The sequence below is a fragment of the Morone saxatilis genome, unplaced genomic scaffold, assembly GCF_004916995.1.
Source record: "Morone saxatilis isolate NCDOM2014 unplaced genomic scaffold, NCSU_SB_2.0 Contig20, whole genome shotgun sequence".
Lineage (NCBI taxonomy): Eukaryota > Metazoa > Chordata > Actinopteri > Moronidae > Morone > Morone saxatilis.
Genome location: NW_023339763.1, coordinates 3920030 through 3941581, shown reverse-complemented (window position 1 = coordinate 3941581; position 21552 = coordinate 3920030). Strand labels below are relative to the sequence as shown.

Sequence of the window (21552 nt, the reverse complement as noted above, 5' to 3'; positions counted from 1 at the left end):
CACACACACACACACTGACACTAAGTGCTTATACACACACTTGCATGAGTCTGCCTGAACACGTCCAGAGGGAGAGGATGAATCGAGCTGGAGAGTGTTATTTCTTTCGCCTCCATGTGTGTGCCGGTGTGTGTGGTGTGAGTCGAGTCCTCTGAGGACTGTGTGTCTTAGCTCTGACCGGGAGCTAAAATGGTGATTATAGACTAGAGACTAGGTGTGGCAAGATGGGGCGGCGTCAAAGGCTTTGTCTATAGTTCCCGTACAGCCCACCAACCGGGAGGAGGCTCTGCCTGTCTATCAGAGTCTGTCCTGGAGCCATGCACAGTCTGGGATTGAAAGAGCTGCTGCGTGGGGCTGAACCACTCTTAAACCAAGACCTAAGCCACAAGGAATTAGACAAGCACAAGTTCAAGAAGCTCGGTGGAACCTTTGTAGGCAGCAACAAGAACGTGGCCGAGTGAAAAACTGCTGGAGCTATTGCTGTTTTCTTTTTTCACCCTCATTTATTACTCTTTTGCAACTCCTGACAAAGATTTTCTGAAGAGAAACCAAAAAAGAAGGGAAACTTCTTTGGAGTGCCTGCTGTGTAACACAACCTTTTTGAAGAGGCTTTCCTTTTAAAAAAGAGCCTCTTGATTTTTTCTGATTTTAAGGATGCGATTTCAATGATAAAACCATTTGGAATATGGGACTTTTAATCTATGATTTGGACCATGGGGACAGGCAACTATGTTTTTGTGCTCAGCTCTGGGTAATTCTGATAAGTATGTCACATTTATTCTGTTTGTTCTATGATGAATTTGCCCTACTTTGATTTCGCTGTGGTAATTTAGGTGTTAAGCAACGTGGATTTGTTTTTCTCAACAAGTGCAGTCAGTGCAGTACGTTGGATAACAATGTTAACACATAGAGAATATGTTAGAATGAAACAAGGAACTTGTTTTATTCTCTAATTTAGGGATACCTTCATGTCCCTTGTGAGTTTGTGTGTTTTTTCCATTTTAAAGGATCTGCGGTGTGTATTTTCTGTGTTCCAGTTCAAGCTGTTGAATAGCCGAACACCAACTGAATGTGTTGTTGCGTCCCAGTTAAAGATCACATGCCGTGCACCTTGACAATGTGAACATGTTTTGTTGGATAGCCTGTGCTCTAAGAGCTTGACATGTATTGACCAGTTATCATCTGATTAGTGTGTGTTGACCTTCTACCCTTTGCCTCTCTACGGCTGACTGAGCAGAGCAGACCTCTGTGACTTCCTGCTTCATTCATCATTTTCGTTCACTGACTCCTCCTCTTTGTGTCTCTTTCTTCTTTTTTCTTCTACTCTTATTTTCTCTACTTTACTCTGAATTATTTCTGTTAAAAAAGGGAAAATTGATTTAAAGGTTTAACCTCTCTTTTCTCTGTCCTCTCTTCACAGCTCTTGCAGGTAAAATCTCTCCAACCAGCTCAGATGCCCTCCTCAGTTCCTCAGCAATGACAGCCAGTCCTTCACCACCCAATGTGTACCTTCCCGCCAACTTTAAAATGTCCAATGCACAACTGGCTTTCTTTTTGCGAGAGACTCAGATCACAGGACAAACAGTTGGCGGCAGCAGTAAGAGCAGCAGTAGTCCCAGCACTGGACACCCACTGCAGCGCTCTGAGAGTTTTGTGGTTTTCCAGACAAAAGACCTCCCTGCCATCAACATAAGCTTTGGGCCTTTTGCCCAGGACCAGGCCCTGTCCAAGGACTTGCTCCAGCCAGCTAGTCCACTGGATATTGCCGGCCAGCTAACAGTGAACTGGAAGGTGCGGGCCTTCATTGTCCAGGCGCGGGTGTTTTCCAACAACCCAACAGTCCAGGTGTTTTTCTACATCGCTGGCCGTGACTGGGATGACTTCAAGGCTCAGGACAAACTGCCCTGCGTCCGTCTGCACGCCTTCCGGGATGTCCGTGAAATTAAAACCTCCTGCCGCATGAAAGGCAACCTGGCGCAGTGCTTGGCCCAGCTTGAGCTGCCTCCGTCCTGGTTTAACACCAATGTAGCCCCGCTGGGGCGGAGGAAAGGTTCCAGTGACGGGCTCTTGGATGGGCTAACCAGTGAGACCCTCCAGGCTGAGCTCTACTACACACTCCATGGGCCTAATCTGGATGGGGAGTGCAGTGAGGGCTCAGGTCATAGAGGTGGTGGTGTTTCCAGGGGAGAACCTCTGTCACAGCACCCCCTGCTGCGTATCGGGAGCATCAGCCTGTACCAGGCCAGTCAAGAGCAGCTGCTGGTGGACAAGCAGTTAGACAAGAACATGTTCCTCAGGCTGCCTGAGAAGCCCCTGAAGCCTGGAGAAACCCTCAAAATCTTTCTCTACTTGATGCCCAATTCCACTGTCGAACAGTTCACCCTCAAGTAAGTCTCCTTTAACATTTATACTGATGACATACCCTGTGTGTACTGATAACGTTCATATTCATTCTGTTTCCATCCTGAATGTAACATTTAATGTGTTTATATTCACACATTTACCCTTTGGGGGAAAAATATGATCAAGCTGTTTACATGCACAGCAGAAGCTCATTCCATGAATTTTCCTGTTTCCGTGCAATCATGTACACAATAATTATTGATGAATATATTATTTGCCTGCTTCCCTGATAGACCTGGGCCAACATTAGTCATTTCCCTCCTGTCATAAACTGCAGTCTTATATTTCTTTTTATAATTATGCTAACACATAATCGTCTGCAATTTGTCCAAGGTTTAGGCTTAAGGCAGTAAGACTGCATGCAAACGAAGCGATGCAGTGTGAATGCTGCATCTTGTGAAGTCCCCAGTGGACAGGCATATATGAAATATTGGATTTACATGTCCAAATACCCCTCCATTAATGGAACATTTATCACAGAACTGGATGTCTTCATTCCAGTTTTGATAATCAGTCTCATTCAAAGCAGTATATTAGATATTTAGATAAAGGTTTTACATAACCTCAAAATTAATTGCAGTATTTTATGTTAGCATAAGATCATGGTGTGCATGTAAGTGTGGCCAAAGTTACATAATTTCAATCCATGCAATATTCTGTGTCTGGGATGGGGTTTCCTGCACGTGTTACAATGTAATTTATGTTCATTTTAGGTATAAAGAGGCAAATTAGCATGTAATCACACATTTCATCCTCTTCATTAATTTCTCCTTCACTGAGCCATGTGATCTGCCAGCAGTAATTAAAGTCAGGTAAGATAAAGAAGGAGAAGACAGGGTTAAAATGAAGCAGCACTGTATGGTTCACCTTTTGAAGTGGTGGCTTAACATCCAGAGATTTATTTTTTCTCTCAGGACAGGATTGTATGAATAATTTGCTGTGAACTGCTGCTCAAAGCCATTTGTGTTTAAAAGCGCAAGGCCTGTGCTGTTTGACAAATAATGGTTGTGGATCACATACTGAAATGCCTCGCTACAATACACGTGGTATTTTATGCTCAAGCAGGAATGGAAGAGAACAAACTAAATTCACAATGTTGGAAACAATATTATCATTGATTATTTTAATCGTGTTTTTCTACACATGTTGCAGATGTTTATCTACTAGGGATGCCTACAGCAACATATGTTATAAATATGTTTCCATATCACAATATCAATAACTGATGCTCATTATCTAACAAACATACATATTATCTCACATCCCAGTTGAAGAATATTTCCGTCATGTTTAAATACAGGCAATACTCATTACAACTACAAAGGGTCATAGAAATCAATAAACTTTATTATCATAACTTTACCGTTTATAATAACATCTAACATTAACCTAACTATGAAATTGTGTTTAATTAAGTTAAATTGACTTAGAGGGGAGAAAAAGATGACTGACTTTAAATGTATGCCGTTTGTTCTCATATTACAGATACATTCCAAATGTCTTAATTTTATAAGCATATAAATGGAAAAAGCCCATCAAACTGAAACAATAGAACTTTATCTGAGTACATATTGTACATCCAGGAAGATTCAGAATATTCTGAAGTGCTTTAGTTAGTTCTTGATGATGATCTGTATCAGTGTAGTTGATATTAAATCAGGAATTATTGTGTACATTTAGTTTGATTTGGTGCCAGGTGTGCTTTTTAGCTTTGCTCTGTGTTTGGTCTCTACCAACTTGTGAGGGAAATATCTGGCTCTTTAACTGCTAAATGTTCAACTATCTTTACCAGAGAGTTGCTAACTGTATCTATCTGCTGTCTGGTACTGAGCAGGTACTGTACAGTAAGCTGTTTTTTTTTTCACAAATGTATGCTGCAGCAGTTATCGATGCTAGGAGAGCAGACTGAACCAGAACAGTAAAGTTGTTGGCCAGCAGCTAAACAATGAGCTGAACCTCACTATAAAGCCCTGTAAAGCTTAAGGGAGCTGCAGAGTTGGGTGTTAATTGTCCGTAGGTTCGTCTCCCCTTATACATGGTCATTTTTTGGTACATTTAATTTTCTAGCTGTTGTATTTTTTATTTTCTACCTACAGTTCCTCATCCCCTCCGCAACACAGCCATCTTTGCTACATCTACATTACAGCTTTAAATTTCTTCCTATTTTCTCATCAATATTCATTTTATATTATCTGACATTAGAATTGTCTCAGAACGATTATAATGGCTGTTACAGTAAATAATGGTGCCAGTGTTCAATTGTGAGTTTGACCCCACTGCCTGTGGAAACGGAGCTGAGGGAGCATGAGGCTCAGCGTGGCTCTCCGGTCTCTGCACTTCTTTTCCTTCCTCGGTTGTCGACACAATATTCAGGGTTAGAGAATAAATGATTATTTGCACTTGACAAAGCTTGAGGAAAGTAAGTTTTTCTCTGCTCGTAGGCGTGAAGGCAGTGAGAAGAATAGAAATGCTGACTACTGACTGACTAACTCAGGAACAATGATGAAACACACTGTAAATAAGATTGTTGTAACCTTAACTAAATCTCTTACACATCTAACTTGAGAGATTTTGTGGGGTATTAATTAAGCCACAATAACTCGTTAAGCTCCAACAGAAAACTAATATTATTTTTCCCTGCAGAAATGGTTTAATAATAGTTATTCCCTTTCATTTTGAAGGTCCAGTGTGTAACATTTAGGAGGAAAATGTCAGAAATGGAAAATAATATTCATAGTTTTTTTATTAGTGTATTATCACCTGAAAATATGAATCATTCTGTTTTTGTCACCTTAGAATGAGCCATTTTTATTTACAGAGGTAGCAAGTCCTATTCTATGGAGGCTGTCATGTTGTACCACCATGTTTCTACAGTAGGCCAGAACGGACAAACCAAACACTGGCTCTAGATACAAATGAGAATGAAAGGGTGAGGCAAGGGGGTTGTAATCTGCAACTACACCACTAGATGCAACTAAATCCTACACACTGGACCTTTTAAAGGGAGGGATTTCTGACTTTTTGTAGTACTAAACTTTTGAATTAACTACATTAATTCATTTCATTCGTAAATAAAAATACAATTGTATCTTTACATCAGCGCTGATTGCTTTAGTTTATGTACTGTACCTCTGGCCACAGCATTGAGCAGCAAAACAGTTTTTGCATTAACTACCTTTCCACCTGAAAGATTAGGTAAGAGTTCCACCTAATGAACCGTCATACAATATTTTACTATCATAGCCTTTGGGAAATTAGCTCACAAAGAACAATGCTAGAATGTTTAATTAAGAAGCAGCACGTGCAGTTTAAAAAATTAATTGCACTTCTCTATTGAGTATAGTTGCTTTGCAAAAATGGTGGAGAAACCTGCAATGTGTCACCCTACAAACACCCATAGAGACTGCTAACTAATCATTCAATATGACTATATGCACTGATTAGGATTTCTAGGAACTAGAAAAATGTAAACACATTTTGGTACCAGTATGTGCCATTTCATGAAAGCAGGCATCTGGGGCGTCCTGATAGTCCTTGCTGCTGCGGTCAAAGGTTCAACTCTGACCTGTGGCCATTTGCTGCATGTCATCTCCTCTCTCTCTCCACCTTTCCTGTCTCTCTACAGCTTTCTGTATCCATTAAAGGCAATAAAAGACCCCCCAAAAAAACAATGAAGCAGATGTCTTGACTGAGTGATGGGAACTGTTATTTGCAAATCAAAAACCATGAATGTATTTAACAGCCAATGAGAGTTCAGATGAAGGACAGTTACAGTACAATCAGTGCCTTTTTATTTTGAAAGAAGAACAGAAAACTGAAAAGCTGAACCAAAGGCCACATTGACCTATTTCTCACTAGCTGATGTAATTTTTGATCCCGTGGGTAGCTGAAAAGTTAAATTAATTTCTGAATTAATGCTTTGGATTTGTTTTTTGTGTGTGTGTATATTCTCACAATCCTCTTTCTGGTAGCCAGTGTTAACCATTCATAATCAAAGTCCGAACCCCCAGGACTCCCAAACATTTGTCTTCACATTGTCAGGGCAACATTTACACTCCTTAAGACTCCCTCTCTATCTGTAAAATGTATGATCTAGTGTCAGTCATAATATTATGTCCTCCATAACACAGAGTCTTTGCCTGCCAGTGTTCTTCACTTTTACTGATGTATGCCTTCATCTGAAATCTAGATTACAAAATAGTTTCATTAAATCAGAGAAAATCGGCTCTGGGAATCTGTCAGTCAAGGCGTGTGACAAAGTTACAGCAAGGCTTTGTAGTACAAGGGAAAGGCTTTGTCATATCCCCTGCCTCTTGAAACATTTAGCTGACCATGTTAGCATCCATATACCACTGCAATTCTTAGGCAGCATGTCTCTCTGAGCCCCTCACTGGGATGGAAATGAGGAGTGATAAAACAGGAGAGTTAAAAAAGAGATAGGGCAGGGAGAAGAAAGCCCAGTTCGAGCCTCCTGAGTGACTCGACTCAATAGGGTGTGAATTCAATAGTTCTGGAAGCCAACTGTCGAGTTGTCCCTGCGCATCGAGGAAGATGATTAAAGATGCAATAAGGAGCGTCTTTTAAAGATGAATCAGAGGGCCTCCTCTGACTCTCCCTTTGCCTCGTTTCTTCCGATTTTCCTCCCTTTCAGTCGTCCAGCTTTGAAGGCCTTTGACTTGTTATTGCAGATGATGGCATGCCAGGCAGACAGAGGGCAGAGCCTGGCCACTTGTGGAATATGCCCTAGTTTTCCTTGCGGCCACAGAATTGCTGTCAGAAATATGCGTTGTGTGTGCCTGCATGAGTACATGTTAGGAAGTAGGATGTGGAGTAGTGGTGTGTCAAACTCAGTTACCATGGCAATACAATATTAATATGCTGTATTTAATGTTATTTAGCACGCTCTGCTTGTCGTGGTGCAGAATAATATTGCTTTCCTGAATGAGTTTATTTTGCACTGTAAATGTAAATTTTAATATTATGTCTTTAATCCTTTGTAGTATTCTCTACTCACCATCAGAGTTGATATACAACCACAATACTGACTCCCTCTATATCTGGTTCATAAAAAAAAAGCTCTGCTTGTCATCATGTACTGTATTTACAGGACATAAGCCAGATGGCGTATATAATAAGTATCATAAGGTTAAAATAGACAGTCAGTGGTTGGAGTTCCTCAGGGAATACCGTCAAAATCAGTTTTAAATACTGGTTCACTTGTGGTTGTGTAAAGCTCAACTAGTCCACATTTTTTATACTGACAGCAGCCATTTTGACCTAAAATAGGAATCACAGACGTTATGAACAATATTAATCAAGGCTCTGTTCCATTTAGTGTAGCAGAACCTTTCCAGTGAGCCAACATGACTTGAATAGAACACAGCCTTAATTAGTATTCCAATAAGTGTTATTGGTAACACCTATGTTTAGCCTACTCTTTAATGTCAAAATGGCTGCTGTGAAAAAGGTCTATTTGCTCAAATGACTACATATTATGTGAAAGGTGATGAACCCACAGAGAATTATCACTCGACTCTGCAGCTCTATAAATCCTCTTATCCCCCCTGTAGCTCATTTGGTTTTTTCCGCCCACAAACTCTGCTCTCATCAACTTAATTTCCACCTGCAGCAAACAGCTGTTTTTAGCAAAGGGAAAAAAGAAAAAGAACCTTTGATGGTCAGGCTGTATGTTACCTGCTCAGCACCAGAAAGCAGAGCTGGTGAACAAAGTTGAGCGTTTAACATTTTAAGAGAATCAGTGTCCAATTGCATAAACTACATTAAGCTTCCAACGGGGCATTGATATCTTTCTCAGGTGTTGGTAGAGTTAAAACAAGAACGTGCCTACAGTCGCTTTGTGTCTGCTCAATGTGTAAATAGACTTTTTTTTTTTTAGCTTTGTTCGCCACCAAGTGGTAAAAACAAATGTATTAATGCAGTTTCATGAAACCATAAAATGACTCCTGTGCCATTGTCTTGACTTCATTAAAACCTGTTTATGGAATCAGATGAGACTTTGAGACACTAATAATGAAAAATCAGACAAATCGCACTAAATCCCTCAAACATAAGCTTGTCTTGTTATTCTGCCGTCACTCCTGGCTCTTGGGACTGTCTGTCACAGCTTCAAGGACATATAAACAATTTTCCCACCACTCTGGCCAGTAGATCATTCTAAAATGCTTGTGATGTCTTTGTAGTATTATCTCATCAGTTCTCCCTATGCATTTACTAAAATCTCCAGATCTCCAGATGTACTCTGTACTGTGTAATAACTCCCTGTGCGCTGACAAAAGTTTTCTGATTGGCTGAAAATCGGAAAAAAGCGGAAATCATGTGCGTTATCATACAGGATGTGGCATGAGCCTTTTATCCCCTGTATCTGTTTGTCATCTGTGAACACTAAAATGCATTTGTATTTCAGCACAAGCACAAAGGAAAGCACTAACTATTACTATTGCTAATTAAATGCTATTTATTTCCAATGTACTAGAGCTAATCTTGCTTTGCCAAAGAGCTGCAGCTGGCAAGGAGCCATGAATATTGTGTTCCTTGGTTTATTCATATGGAGACTTAGTTAAGGGATATCAAAGGGTCATACAAGTAGCTTAAGCCGAATAAGACTTTAAACAGCGGCTGGGTCAATGCATGTATGTAGTCAATGATGAGCTGCCAATTTAGATTTTGGTGACTCATTGACATTTTCGCTGAAGCAAACGCAGCCTTGTTGCAGCACACACACGAGGTATATTCATATTATCCTCATCTATGTGCACGTGGTACAAGGCTCTTGAAGACGCCAGAGCCCTGGGTACAACATGCAGTATTCAAATGCCCTGGCTCCAAATAAAGGCTTGAGGAGAGAAAGCGCAGTGGAAGCCAGGGAGAGTGACCCACATTCAGCAATAGAGGCTTCATCCCCGGCAGCTAGATGGTTGCTTGCACCTCGTAGGGAACACAGCAACTTCCTGACCTCAGCCTCTGCTTCCTGCCAGACTCTGCGGTCTCGCTCCGCTCAGTGTCCCACGTCTCATTGTCACTGTCAGTGTCGGCTTGTCTTTTCCTGATGCTTTGATGGGAAATGTCAGCACCTCTCGCCGTGGAGCATGCACACGTTCAGATCGTATGACTCGAGAAGTGATGCCTCTGCCGTGGGCCGTCTTGTCACGACACATCGGGTGACACAGAGAACTGCTGTTTATCAGCACTCATCTCTGATAAAAGAGGAGGAGGTCAGGAGAGTCTCAAAGTGCTCCTTCTTTCACGATGATAAAATAAAACGAAAGCCTCTGCGTTAGGCCATAGTGAACTGCACCACCACTACTACTTCCTCTACTGCTTCATTCCTTCCTAGTAATTTGAGGTCAAGCAGCAGGGGGGAAAGTATTTACCATTGTGAACTTTAATATGTGTGGATCTCCTCTTAAAGGCCGTTGGCACAACTCACAAAAGGGGGATATGCTGCATGTGCCAAGATTTTAATGAAATGGGCTGTTTTGAGCTCAAGTTTTTAATGCTTAAAGAAAGTTGCCTGTGTCAGCTCTCTACGCCAGGCAAAATGCAGATATTTATGCATGTTTATTCCAGTGCTTGACTACAACTAAAGTAAATCGGCCCTTTTCTAACCTTGAATGGGCAAGCTGAGAAACTTTGCTTAGGTGATTGTAGTTTATGCATTTGAAAGATTGTTATTAGACCCATATCTATTGAGGGCTTTTTAGTATGCTTAGCAAGCGTGTAGGTTTGGTTTTGAAACAAACAGTGACCCAAGCACAACCAATTACGTTAGATTGTAGCTAAATCAACTCAAATAGTCACGTATACAGCTATATTCACATTAGTTAACATAGTCCAGAAGAGGCTCAGTTTAAGCAGTAGATGCATCACATTCTCATCAGGTTGCACAAATTTGTTCACTAATACCATGACCGGTGGCTTATACTTCAATGCTTATTCATTAACCTCTTCAACCTGACAGTGGGCTCATTAGACAGACATCTGCAAACAAGCGTTCTTCGGAACCACCAAACTGTTTTAAATGTAGTGAAGATCCCAGAGTTTCTAACGAAACCAAATATCAGGCTAAATAATAGGAAAATGTGTAATAATGACATCTGGAATGTTATGAAAGTGCTGCAGGAGAGGTTATAATCAGCGCCCATTTTCCCCATTTACCACTTAATCAAACTTGAATGAACTCTTTCTGACAGCGTTAATTGTGCTGGACCTTTGTGATGTGCTCAGGCTTTGTGGGAAAATCATTTCACATACATAATTTTTTTTAATCATAGGTCATGTGATTTAAAAACCGTATGTTTGGAGAGAACAACTACGGTTTCATCCCTATCATCTATTCCCACTGTGAAGTATCACCATGCAGGCCTTATTGTAGTCTAAATGGCTTTAATTAATCCTTTTTGATTAATAGAATGTAAAATATTACCGAGTGCTCTCTCTCTCTCTGTTCAGTTCTTTCACATAGGTTTGGTTTTTAACCCTTTCATTTCGAGTTAATCTACAGATTGGCAATGGAAGCTCTGTCTCTGCAGAAATAGCTTTATTTTGTCCATTGCATTGGTCTAATGAACGCTGTAATTTGAGAGCTGCTGTGTGTTTCTTTCAATGATTGGTGAGACATCCAAATCTTCATCTCAAATTTATCACATTATATCAACTTCTTTGCTTTACCATGTTGTACCCGGGTAGGGTTTTCTATATATACTGTCTCATTCACATGCTGAAATAGGTCTCATGCCAGTTGATCAAATATCTGTCTGACAGATGGATAAACACAGACAGACCTGAGGATTTTCTGTGCTTTTCCACTTTTTCCAAAGCATATTTGAATATTGCCAGATCCTCCTGCAGACTGTGTTAGTTTATAGAGGGAGCCTGGGAGACAAATTGACAAAAGCTCAGAGCTCCTCATTTCCTTGGTCTGCAAGGTAATCAAACAAGCAGTCCTCAGGTATAAAAAGTATGTTTTTCATTCGACTGCACAGGCTCACGTTAACTGTTTTATCTTTGTAAATAATTTCCCTGTGTTCCAAATTAAATGTTTTTTCTCTTTCCAAACACGTTTCTTTGTTTTCATATGGACAGGTTTATGTTTAGACTGCAGGACAAAATGGTCCAAGTCCTTTTTGTTTTGCTCATATGTGACAATTTTCTTCACAACAGAATTAATTAATAATGAATAATAATAAATAGTCATCTTTATTTATATAGCACGTAAAATAGATGATTACAAAGTGCTTTACATAGCAAGCAAAGAACACATAAAAACATGGCAGTGAAAGAATCAAACGCAGAAGTAGTAGCCATTGCTCCAACAAAAAACATAATTAAAAATGCAGCTCTTTTTCTCCTCATCCTCGTTATCATCTGCTCACAAATTTGCTGGCTTCAACACAGCCGACTACAGTGGCCTCCCTGTTAACTTTCGTATGACATCGTGCTGCGTTTAAATTATAATTTGTGACCCCATAATAAAAGGTGCATACTATATGTGCTGGTAATTGCAGCACAAAAACAGAAAACGTGAAAGTGAGCTTTTTTTGGACAGTATTTTACTGACCATGGCTCTTTAAATATGTTGGTTTACCAATTTGAGTGATTAACATCTTTATCTGATCAGAAGAGTAATGAAATAGCTGATTTGGGATGGCTCCTCCAAAAAGTCCAGAAAACATTTAGAAAAAAACATTTATGTATCATTTATGTAACGTTTTTCAACTGGCTTCATTCTGTGGTTGTGACTTAATGTGAACAATCTGACTTATGGCAGAGTAGCTGTATATATACTGCAATATGTATCCTCATGTCACGTTTACAAGAAAGCACTTCTGGAGCAACTCTCTATGTGCAGATGAAAAGATTAACTTGGGGGGAAAAAAAGAAAAAAAAACTAAACAAAATGAGCTGTTAATACTCAAAAACCCTGATTAACAGCAGTTCTGCATTAACAGTGGACCAAATTACCCCACGCGTCTGGGAGAGACTGATGAATTCATCAAGAAGTGTTTGGCTGCAGACAGTGCTGCTAAATGTGCTGAAATCAGTTATTGGGTTCAAGGAAGTGTTGCTGCGGAAATGGTGGTTGCATAACTTTATTCAAGAATTAAATGAGTGACAGAATGTCTTCACTCTCTGTTGCGTCTTATCTTATAGGCATATTTCGGTTCATGATTGGATGACATTCGGTGAGGGAAATGCAATAATGTGGAAAATCAGATGGGAGGAATATGTGTAGGTTGATAGGCAGGTAGTGAGGCATCTGCCCTGAGAGGTTATCATATTTCTCAGTCAACATCAAATTTCTGTCCCCTTCCTCCTCCATTAGATCATTTTCTACCTGCACAAAGCAGCCCTCTTCCAACACACATAGCCTTATGTGGTTATCTTCAAAACTTTTAGGGGTTTAGGGGACAAGACTAAGATAAGCCATATTTTCCACTGCAGGCAGCCTCCATTTACCTGTCCCTCCCTCTTTCATGTTGTCACAGACAGAAATTGGCGAGGTTTTATTACTATCTCTCTCTCTCTCGCTCCTTCTTTCTGCTTTTTTTTATGATGCCTGCCAAGAGATTTGCCGAGCCAATCTGTAGTAATAGACACGGCTCTACCCAGCGTGAAGGATTGTACTGCCCAGTATGCTGCAGTTTCAAAGGAAGCAGTGGTGTGGAGAAGTTGCATCTCCCCACCACAACTAACTTTTGATTTTAATGATCTACTCGGTGCCTTGAGTGAGTGTTCTTCACAGCTGTTATTTGCAAAGCTGAACATCAAATCCTGTACACAAAGATCAAGCGACGCACTGTTTACTGCTGTCCTAAGAGCAAGACTCTTTTGGGCATATACAGTTGCATTCGATTCTTGGGACAAAAAATAACTGTGGCTTATTCAACAAGGAGTACAATTTTCAATTTTTTCTGGATACAATTTTTGCTTTGTATCCAGAAAGAACAAAAGTTCCTTGCAATTTTGTACGTTTGAAGCTGTTAAGATGTTAAAATATCGGCCATTTGTGATTCCACGTGTAGTCAAAACCTTGTACTCACTGTAAATACTGGATGACTGGAAGTCACAACAGAACTAAGAGAGAGGAGTGAAACAGAAGTCAGTCATGATTGTATTCATGAAGGCTTATTGAAGGCAGAGCCGTGCTGTTCTATGCCGATATAAATGCACCTTGGCAGCATTTCTCTGCCTTTTATGCTGCATAATGGGCATAATGGTAAATGAATAATGGGTAAGCTAATGCATTGTGAGCACATGGGAAACTGGCCAATCTCAATGAAAGAAATTCTGATAAAGACATGATTGGGTTAATATATATTCATAAAACATGGCGGCCATCCAGGACTGCTAATCTAATGATTGCAAATGCATGAATTTTTTTTTCCACTTCCTTCTGGTGACTCACTCCGCATGATATACCCAGTCACTTTTTTACTCTTACAGGACAGTATTCATACTACCATCTGCATTAAGTCTAATATAATAAATAATAATAATTGTAAGAATACTAAGTATAGTATAATATATAGCAGAATATATTAACAGTGTATTAGTCCAACAGTCCAGAACAATGTGGAGAGTGAGATCTGTGTAGACAGACTGTTGCAAAAAGGATATGCGCTCTTTTGAAATTAAGTTAACAATTTTGCGTATGATTTCTGCCAGAATATGTCAATGGAAGCGAACACCAGGTCTTCAAAAAAGGCATTTTTTTTAAATGAAAAGTTGCTCATGGCCCCCATTAAAGAGAATTGAAGGTAAAATTTCTCTATAGCATATATTTTCTAAAAATTATTATTTGTCATTCTTGAATATTTCCAAGAGCCTTGAGGGAACTTGAAATGACATATATTGAAATATTTTTTGAATGTGACAAATAAATGTATCTTTCTGAATTGTTTGTGACCCCATCTTCATACCCTGCAGCCTCAAGGTTAAGAAAGTATGCAGTGCTGTTTGTGATTTATTTTTTCCTATTGAAGTGATTTCTTTTGCGAACATTATGTATGCTGTAGCAGAGGGGGTTAAAGTTCAAACAGAGCACCACCGTGTGGCATACTTGCCCCCTGGGTATTGTGGGTGGGGTGAGGTCTTACAACTTCAAATTGCATATATATGTGGTCAGTATGTGCAAGAACAGTTTGATGGCTTCTTTTTCAGGCTGCATGCAGAAGGACTGACTACACCCCCCTTACCTGCATCCCCACACACCCCCATGCAGTGAAGCCCAACTCTTCATATCACCACGTGTGAAACCTCCTTTCATCTCATTTCTTTGTTCTTCTCGGGGGAGGAGTGGGCTCTGGAGTGTAGGTTCCCACTGCTGGAAGGTTGTTATGTTAGGCTGATTTAAATTAGAATAATTTTGAGCACACTCCTCAAAATTGATGCCTCCCAGCAAACTAGGACAGATTTGTTATGGCCATTTGCAATGCCCTCCCATGCTCTTTAATGGCTGTTTAGCGCTCCAGCCTCACAGCGCTGCACCCAGTTGTGAACTCTCACATTTATTTTTTTCTTTCTTTTAAGGAGAGTGGGCAGTGCATGTTCAAATCACTTGGAAGATTTAATAGCACTGAACAACCCAGTTAAAATGGGCATTACATGAAACTTTCCTTTTTAAAGTAGTCTGCAGTGAATTGGTAACCATATCCAAGAAACATAATTCTCCTCGGTGGTGGAGTTTTAAGGACTGTGGTTGTCTTTGTTTATTCCTCTGTGGGAAGGATTTTGTTTAAGAAAGCAATTCTTCTTGTTGTAGCACTAGAAAGCATCCTGCAGCAGAGGGACCAAGAGAGACGGAGAGCGGTGTTGTTATTTCAGGCTCAGGCTTGAAGCCTTGTTTCTAGTTAAATTTTTTTGTTGTTCTTAATGGAAAATTCAGTTTTTGTTTTTTACACACTGGATCTTGTTTTCACAGCTTTGGCATTGCTCGGTCTGGTGTACAAACATAGGTAAATGGGCAAATTGGTGGTCAGAATTCTTTTGCACACTGGCTCTCTGGCTCAACTTACATGGCTCATTTTTGGCACAACAGTGTTGTGTTAGTTTTAATTTATACACTTTACTTATTTTATGAATAATAAAACACACCGGTAAAAAAAAAATTTGACTTTGACTCTACAGACCACAAAGATCGTTATTTTCTTCCTTCATTAGCAATGATTGGTTTGTAAGAAAGTTGTAGTAGGAAAGTTCAACTGCTTAGTATTTGTATTGACTGCAGTTAATTACGTCTCCATCAAGATATCCTCCATTAGCTCTCTACCCACCCACAAAGCAACAGTTAAGGACTACAATAATCACTGCGTATTGCAGCCCACAGAGTGGAGGCTATTTGAAATGGAATTTGACACCTACCCAACGTTTAAGGCTTGAAAGGTTTTGCATATTTAAAGCAAGAATATTTTTTTCCTGCTTGTTTTGAAAACAAACAAGGCCATAATTAATCAAGACTAGGCTCTTTAGTGAAACCGCTTTATCATAAACTTTTGCTTTAGAGTTCTTTAAATGCATCAATTTACCAAACAAACACCTGCCTCAAAAGTGTCTAGTTATACCATCCGTTATATTGAATTACTGGACACCTGTCAATTCTCAGTAACGTATCAGTATGCCATACATGTAAACATATAATCCATTCATGAATTATATTGAGTTTTTAGGTAATTCTCTCATTCTTTCCTTTTAGTGGAGCACTGATCCTGAAGGCCTGTATTACTGATTATATGTATGTTAACAGCGCCTGTACTTTCGTCTGTACTCTCGGCACATGTATTAATCTTAAAATTTCATAATTGATAGAAAATCTATGTAATTATGATATGTTATATCGCTCTAGAGAAACACACCCCTCTGTCATGATTCCCCCACCACCGCCGCCGGCTCCACTTCAGCCCACTCACACGCCAACCTGACATGTGATTTGTCATTTACTTGTACAATGCCTGCCACTGCCTTGGAAAGCTGATAGCTTAACCCTATTTGCATCAACCCTTTAATCCTTTGAGATCCAGGTTTGAAGATCAGACAGTGTCGTATTTATTGCGGTAGAAAATCATTTTGACAAGAAAATCATCCATTTGGCAAAAGAGCGACTCAGTAAAGGTATTTTTAGCTAGGTCTGCTGTGTAAGTGAGACAGTATGATAGAGAGAGTCAAACAGCGGAGTATTAGAGCACACAGCGGGAGGAATCAGATCAGCATTTTTTAAACTTTTAAACCATATAGATGTTCTAGACTGTAAAGAAGTAAATGTGCGATGATGGAGTGCTGAAGTATAAGAACAGAAGAAATAAGCAACCGAAACCAGATTGTACACAATTGTAAAAGCTCCAAAGTGAAACTCCTTACAACGATAAACACAAGCTGTCAGCATTTATTTTTTAACTGTACATCTGCTGCATGGTATGTTTTACAACTCTGAACTTGATTCATCCTAATGTTTCCGTATTTACTGTTATTTTCCTTGCCTGGGAGTAGAGTAGACTTTTTTTAAGGAGAGGAGCTTAAGGTTAAACTTTTAATCAAAGTAAAGAATACACAATGTGTAGTGCGCAGTCGGGTGTACTTTAATAGATGCTTTTCATGTGTATGTCAATGTACAGTAATTACAGGAATGTAAATAATGCCTATATTTCTAACCAATACCGTTTGTGTGCCATTTTCCTGCAGTAAAACGTTTTCCAGCATCTGTCTAAAATAACATAAAAATAAGCCTAATAATACCATCTAGATCATTTCTAGGAGTGAAAAGATGAATTTCCCCAAGGGGATGAACAAATAAAGTAATTATTTTCAATTTATCGTAGGATCGCACAGAGTGGGACCATTTTGCTTTCCTGTTATCGGATGATGTGGGATTATAGATTCAAAAACATATCGCCTTCAGATCAAATCAGGATTTACTATTCCTTTATAAAACACTGTTACCAGGCAACAAGCCTAAGCCCAGCAAGGTGTCTGAATGCATTTGTTCAGAATATTAGCACTTCATTTACTTAAGGAAATTGCTACATGTCACCAGAAGGGGGGTTAATTATTCTCTCCCGCTGAAACCTGAGATAGACACAGTCAGGCATTGAAATTGAATTCATAGCAAGTGGCAAAGGATTGTCTGGCTTCAGCTCATGTTCTCTCTCAGTGAATGCCTCATGTAGTAATTCAGCTCTCACTGCCCAGAGTCCCATTGTGCAGCAAATGCCATTTTGGTGCTCATCTACTGTCGCAACCAAGTATTGAGAAACACGATCTGTAACGCAGAAGTGTCCTGTGATGTAAAATAGGCCGAATAACAACTTAGTACTCCATGTATGTAAAGACAAAGTGCAAAATCAGCATCATCTGTTATACTAACTGAAGCACTCTTAAGTACACAGCATGTGCATTAACTTGTTAAGCAGCATCAATGCTTCCCCTTATCATTTGGTGCAGTTAATTGAAGCCTAATGAAACCAGCAGACCGAGGTGGTGGTGGGGCTGAGGATGTGGAAGCGCCTCAGTCTTCAAACACTCTTTTTTGTTTTTTCTCTGTCTCTCAACCAAGAAGGCGCTCGACTGGGCTACCTTAGCGGACCTCGGAGAGCTCGGTGTGGGAGAGCGAGCCAATTGGAACTGACAACAGGTCCCCAACACCCTCTCTCCCCACCTCTTGGTGTCGTGGCTGTTGTGTGCTGCCTCCCTCGGGGCCCGGCGTTATCTGGTGTGGAGAAAGGAAGAGGGGAATAGTTTGTGTTTACAGAGCTCAAACACCTGGGCCCAGTGTGTCTGCCGCCTATCATGTTTTAGCTTCACTGGGCAAGATTTTTATGTGAAATACACCGTCAGCTAAAGCGGGACACACAGTGGGACGGAAGGAAGGCAGAAGAGCGTCTCTTCTTGAGGGACTGTCAATTTACCAAACGGTTCATTATTTGACTATGAACTAATCATTTCAACACTGTGCTGTCATATTGATTTTGTGTCTAGTTAAAGCCACCTTGTTAGCTTTCTTGCTGCAGTATCAGCCATCACTCACACGTTGTAAACACATCTAAATTGGTGCACTAACACAAAAACTCATGTGTTTAGAAGCGAGAATAAAAAGTCACAAACCGTTGCTTTGCTTTGCTGAGGGCAGGGTGTCAAAACCTTAATCCGTTTTTGGTACTGACAGAAACTAACTGACTAGTACTAGAAGATGGCAAAGAAGTCTGGCCAGATTTAGTGCCTTAGTGTTTACTTATTCTTTAATTAGACATTTTCTCCTTTTGCCAGTTTTAGACTGTATTTAATGCAGGCAAAGTTCTTGTAAGATAGAACATTTAACCTTTAAGAACTTTAATAAAAATCAGTTTAAATTCCTCAAATTGGTATCACGCTTCAGCTAGGAATGGGCAATAGTATTGAACAATTTCAACCGGTACCGAGCCTTTTTGCAGTTGCAGTTCCCGTTGTGATGTGGCTGAACTCATTCTCTTGTGCAAAGATCAAAAGAACATCCCTACCTTTTAGCAAAGTGCCTGAAATTTGAGTCGAAAGCTCATTTTCTCATCAAAGTTAACAAAGCTGAACTGTTCCTGGGGCTACAAGCAAGTGTTTAAAAGCAACTCTACATCGAATCTCATATAGAGGAAAAGCACTGCATTGCCCTTCAAATGTATTACATTATGACCACACACACCATTACACTTGGTATGATCAAGTGTGGTACTTGACCAGTCCCAGCTGTAATGTAGCGTGTTAGTGTAGTTACTCTTTAAAGTCGTGTTTTTTTCTCTAATTTCCTCTTTAATGTCATCTGTGTCATTTGTGCTACCCAGATCTTCTTATACTTATCACAAATCAAGTCAGATCGCCAAAGAAGAAACACAGCAGCTATTGTGAACCAGAAGGTTTTTTTCTTGCCATACAGATTTATTTAGACAGCAAATGAAGCTGTATTTCTTACGTTATAACTGCATAGCACATTTACATGACACAAATTGCCAATTGTCAATTCTCAACAACTCCCAAATCAAACAGACTGATTTCTTTCTAATCTGGCTCATTGTGTTTTATGAAAGTAAACGAATGGCTGTATAACATTTCATGTTTTCTTTACAACTACTGTACTCTCAGCAGGGTCTTATCTTTCTAGCAAACCACAGTACTACATCGCCTTTTCATGTAGTCTGGAGCGAAGCACACCGTCACAGCCCTTTCATGTGTTAAAATGCCTGTAGCAGTGGGTTGCATTACTGTACAATCATTCCAGGAACAGAACACGTCAGACATAAGTGTCCAGGTGAACAATGAATGTGTCCGTATTCGTGCTATATGCGGAGAGTGGCTCCCTGCCAAGAAACTAGGCATCCAGTTTTATCTTTAGCCACCTTTGCCTCATCTGTGCTTTGCAGGAGTGAGAGGAAAAAGGAGATGTGAACTTGTCTTTGATAGAAGTCTGGGTACACAAAAGAATATGATGTTCTATTTTTGCACCCTGCCTCTGAATACCAAAAACTACAGCTTGTTGTGTGAGAAGTAAATGTCGGGCCACTAGTTGCAGAGCCCTATATGCTGGAGGTGAGTGCTTGATGGAACATAGATCTCAGATTGTCCTGGCTGTGACTGCGATGATGGGTGGTGGTGTTAGGATGTTCTTTCAGCTCACTGCTCTCATGTTTTCATGCTTTGAAGGGGTGAGGGGGCTCGCTGTTATTGTCACTGTCACTGTTAATATGGACATGCTTTATGCACACACAATCGAAGGAGGAGCAGATGCACTCTACACCTATAGCGCATGTGTTTTTACCCAAGCTATTTTGAGTTCGTACATGTGTATCAGTTGGACATGTGGGGACAGACACAATTGAAATTCAGAGCTGGCACTTGCCTAAACCCCCCCAGCCGTTACAGTCCTGGCCTTGGCTGATTTTGCTGAGTTTCACGTTCCTGTCTGAGATTTATTATCTCCTACCCTGGCCGGTATTTTATGGTTTAATGACCAGCAATCGCTCCCATCATCAGGGTCAGTTACAATTACATCCACTTTGCCTCTGCTCAAGCAAATGCAACTTAGTTTTCCTGCCTCTGGGATCCTTTTGGGTTTAAAATTCCAGAGCTCACTAAATTTGCTATGACTGTAGATGAATAATTATAAAGAAAGATTAAAATCCAGATATTCTAACCCCCTGGACATTTTATCCAACTACTGGGCTTGTTTATTTGGTTTTGAATGTATAACCGAGGCACTCATACTCACCACTGGATGATATTTACAGTTGAAACAAAACAGCAACATCAGCAGTAAAATATCAAAAGATCCTGCATCACCATCTTTTATAAACTGAACAGTGCATGTAAGTCAACACTGTCCTCTCTCTCAATCTGTTTAATTTGTTTTCGTGTTGGAGCCTGTTTTCAGTGACCATGGCTGAGTATTGATAATTAAAACTTCCCTACTTTGCCCAAAGTCAGCACAAAATTGGGAAAGTAGCAACTATAGTAGGATTTGGACATGTGTGTCCCTTTTTACTAAATTAACCAATTATTGGATGTAGTTTTTAAAGGGAGATTCTGAAAAGTATTTTTCTGGAAAGCATAGTTATTTGTTACTCCCTCTGTCTGTCCATCTCTCAAACTCTCTCACACACATTTATCAGCCCAAATTGCTTACACTCTTCCAGTAGCCAAGACTGTCCAAAGCTAAAAAGTTTTTTTGATATATCATCTCGCTGCTCATCACTCCTCACCTGTCTCACTTTCACCACATCTGTTTTTTACTCTTCTTCACCTCTATCATTTCCTCTATCTCTTCTCCTATCCTTTAATCTATCCCATAATCGCCTCCTCTCCTCTCTCTCCTCAACACGCACACTACAGTTATTTTGACACCAAAACTGGACTGACAAATAATTCCCCTTGAGCTGCAACATTCCAACTCATCCACGTTAATTCTGTTTGGGAAGAAACGGGGGACATGAATAATGAGTTAGCCCTGGTTGGCCCTGTCTTCCTGCTGCGAAAGCCAAGCATGAGGTTTTAGAACCACTTAACTTTGTATAATTTTCTCCACAGACCTCATGCGCTTAACTGCGTACACAAACATACACACACACACACACACACACACACACACACACACAACACAGCATGATGCACGCATTACAA

At 40.1% G+C, this 21552-nt stretch overlaps 1 protein-coding gene across 2 annotated transcripts in view; it reads left to right on the top strand.

The window, feature by feature from the left end:
* Positions 1–21552, top strand: part of tmem132e (transmembrane protein 132E) — a 330786-nt gene that overhangs the window by 227604 nt on the left and 81630 nt on the right. Inside the window, exons 1-2 of one of the 2 annotated variants that reach the window (XM_035667106.1) lie at positions 300–764; positions 1421–2387. In XM_035667106.1, the coding sequence (XP_035522999.1) occupies positions 686–764; positions 1421–2387 (1046 nt within the window). In that variant the 5' untranslated portion in view covers positions 300–685. Of the gene's footprint in view, positions 1–299; positions 765–1420; positions 2388–21552 lie in introns of those variants that run through there. The other variant, XM_035667107.1, reaches the window with a different exon arrangement.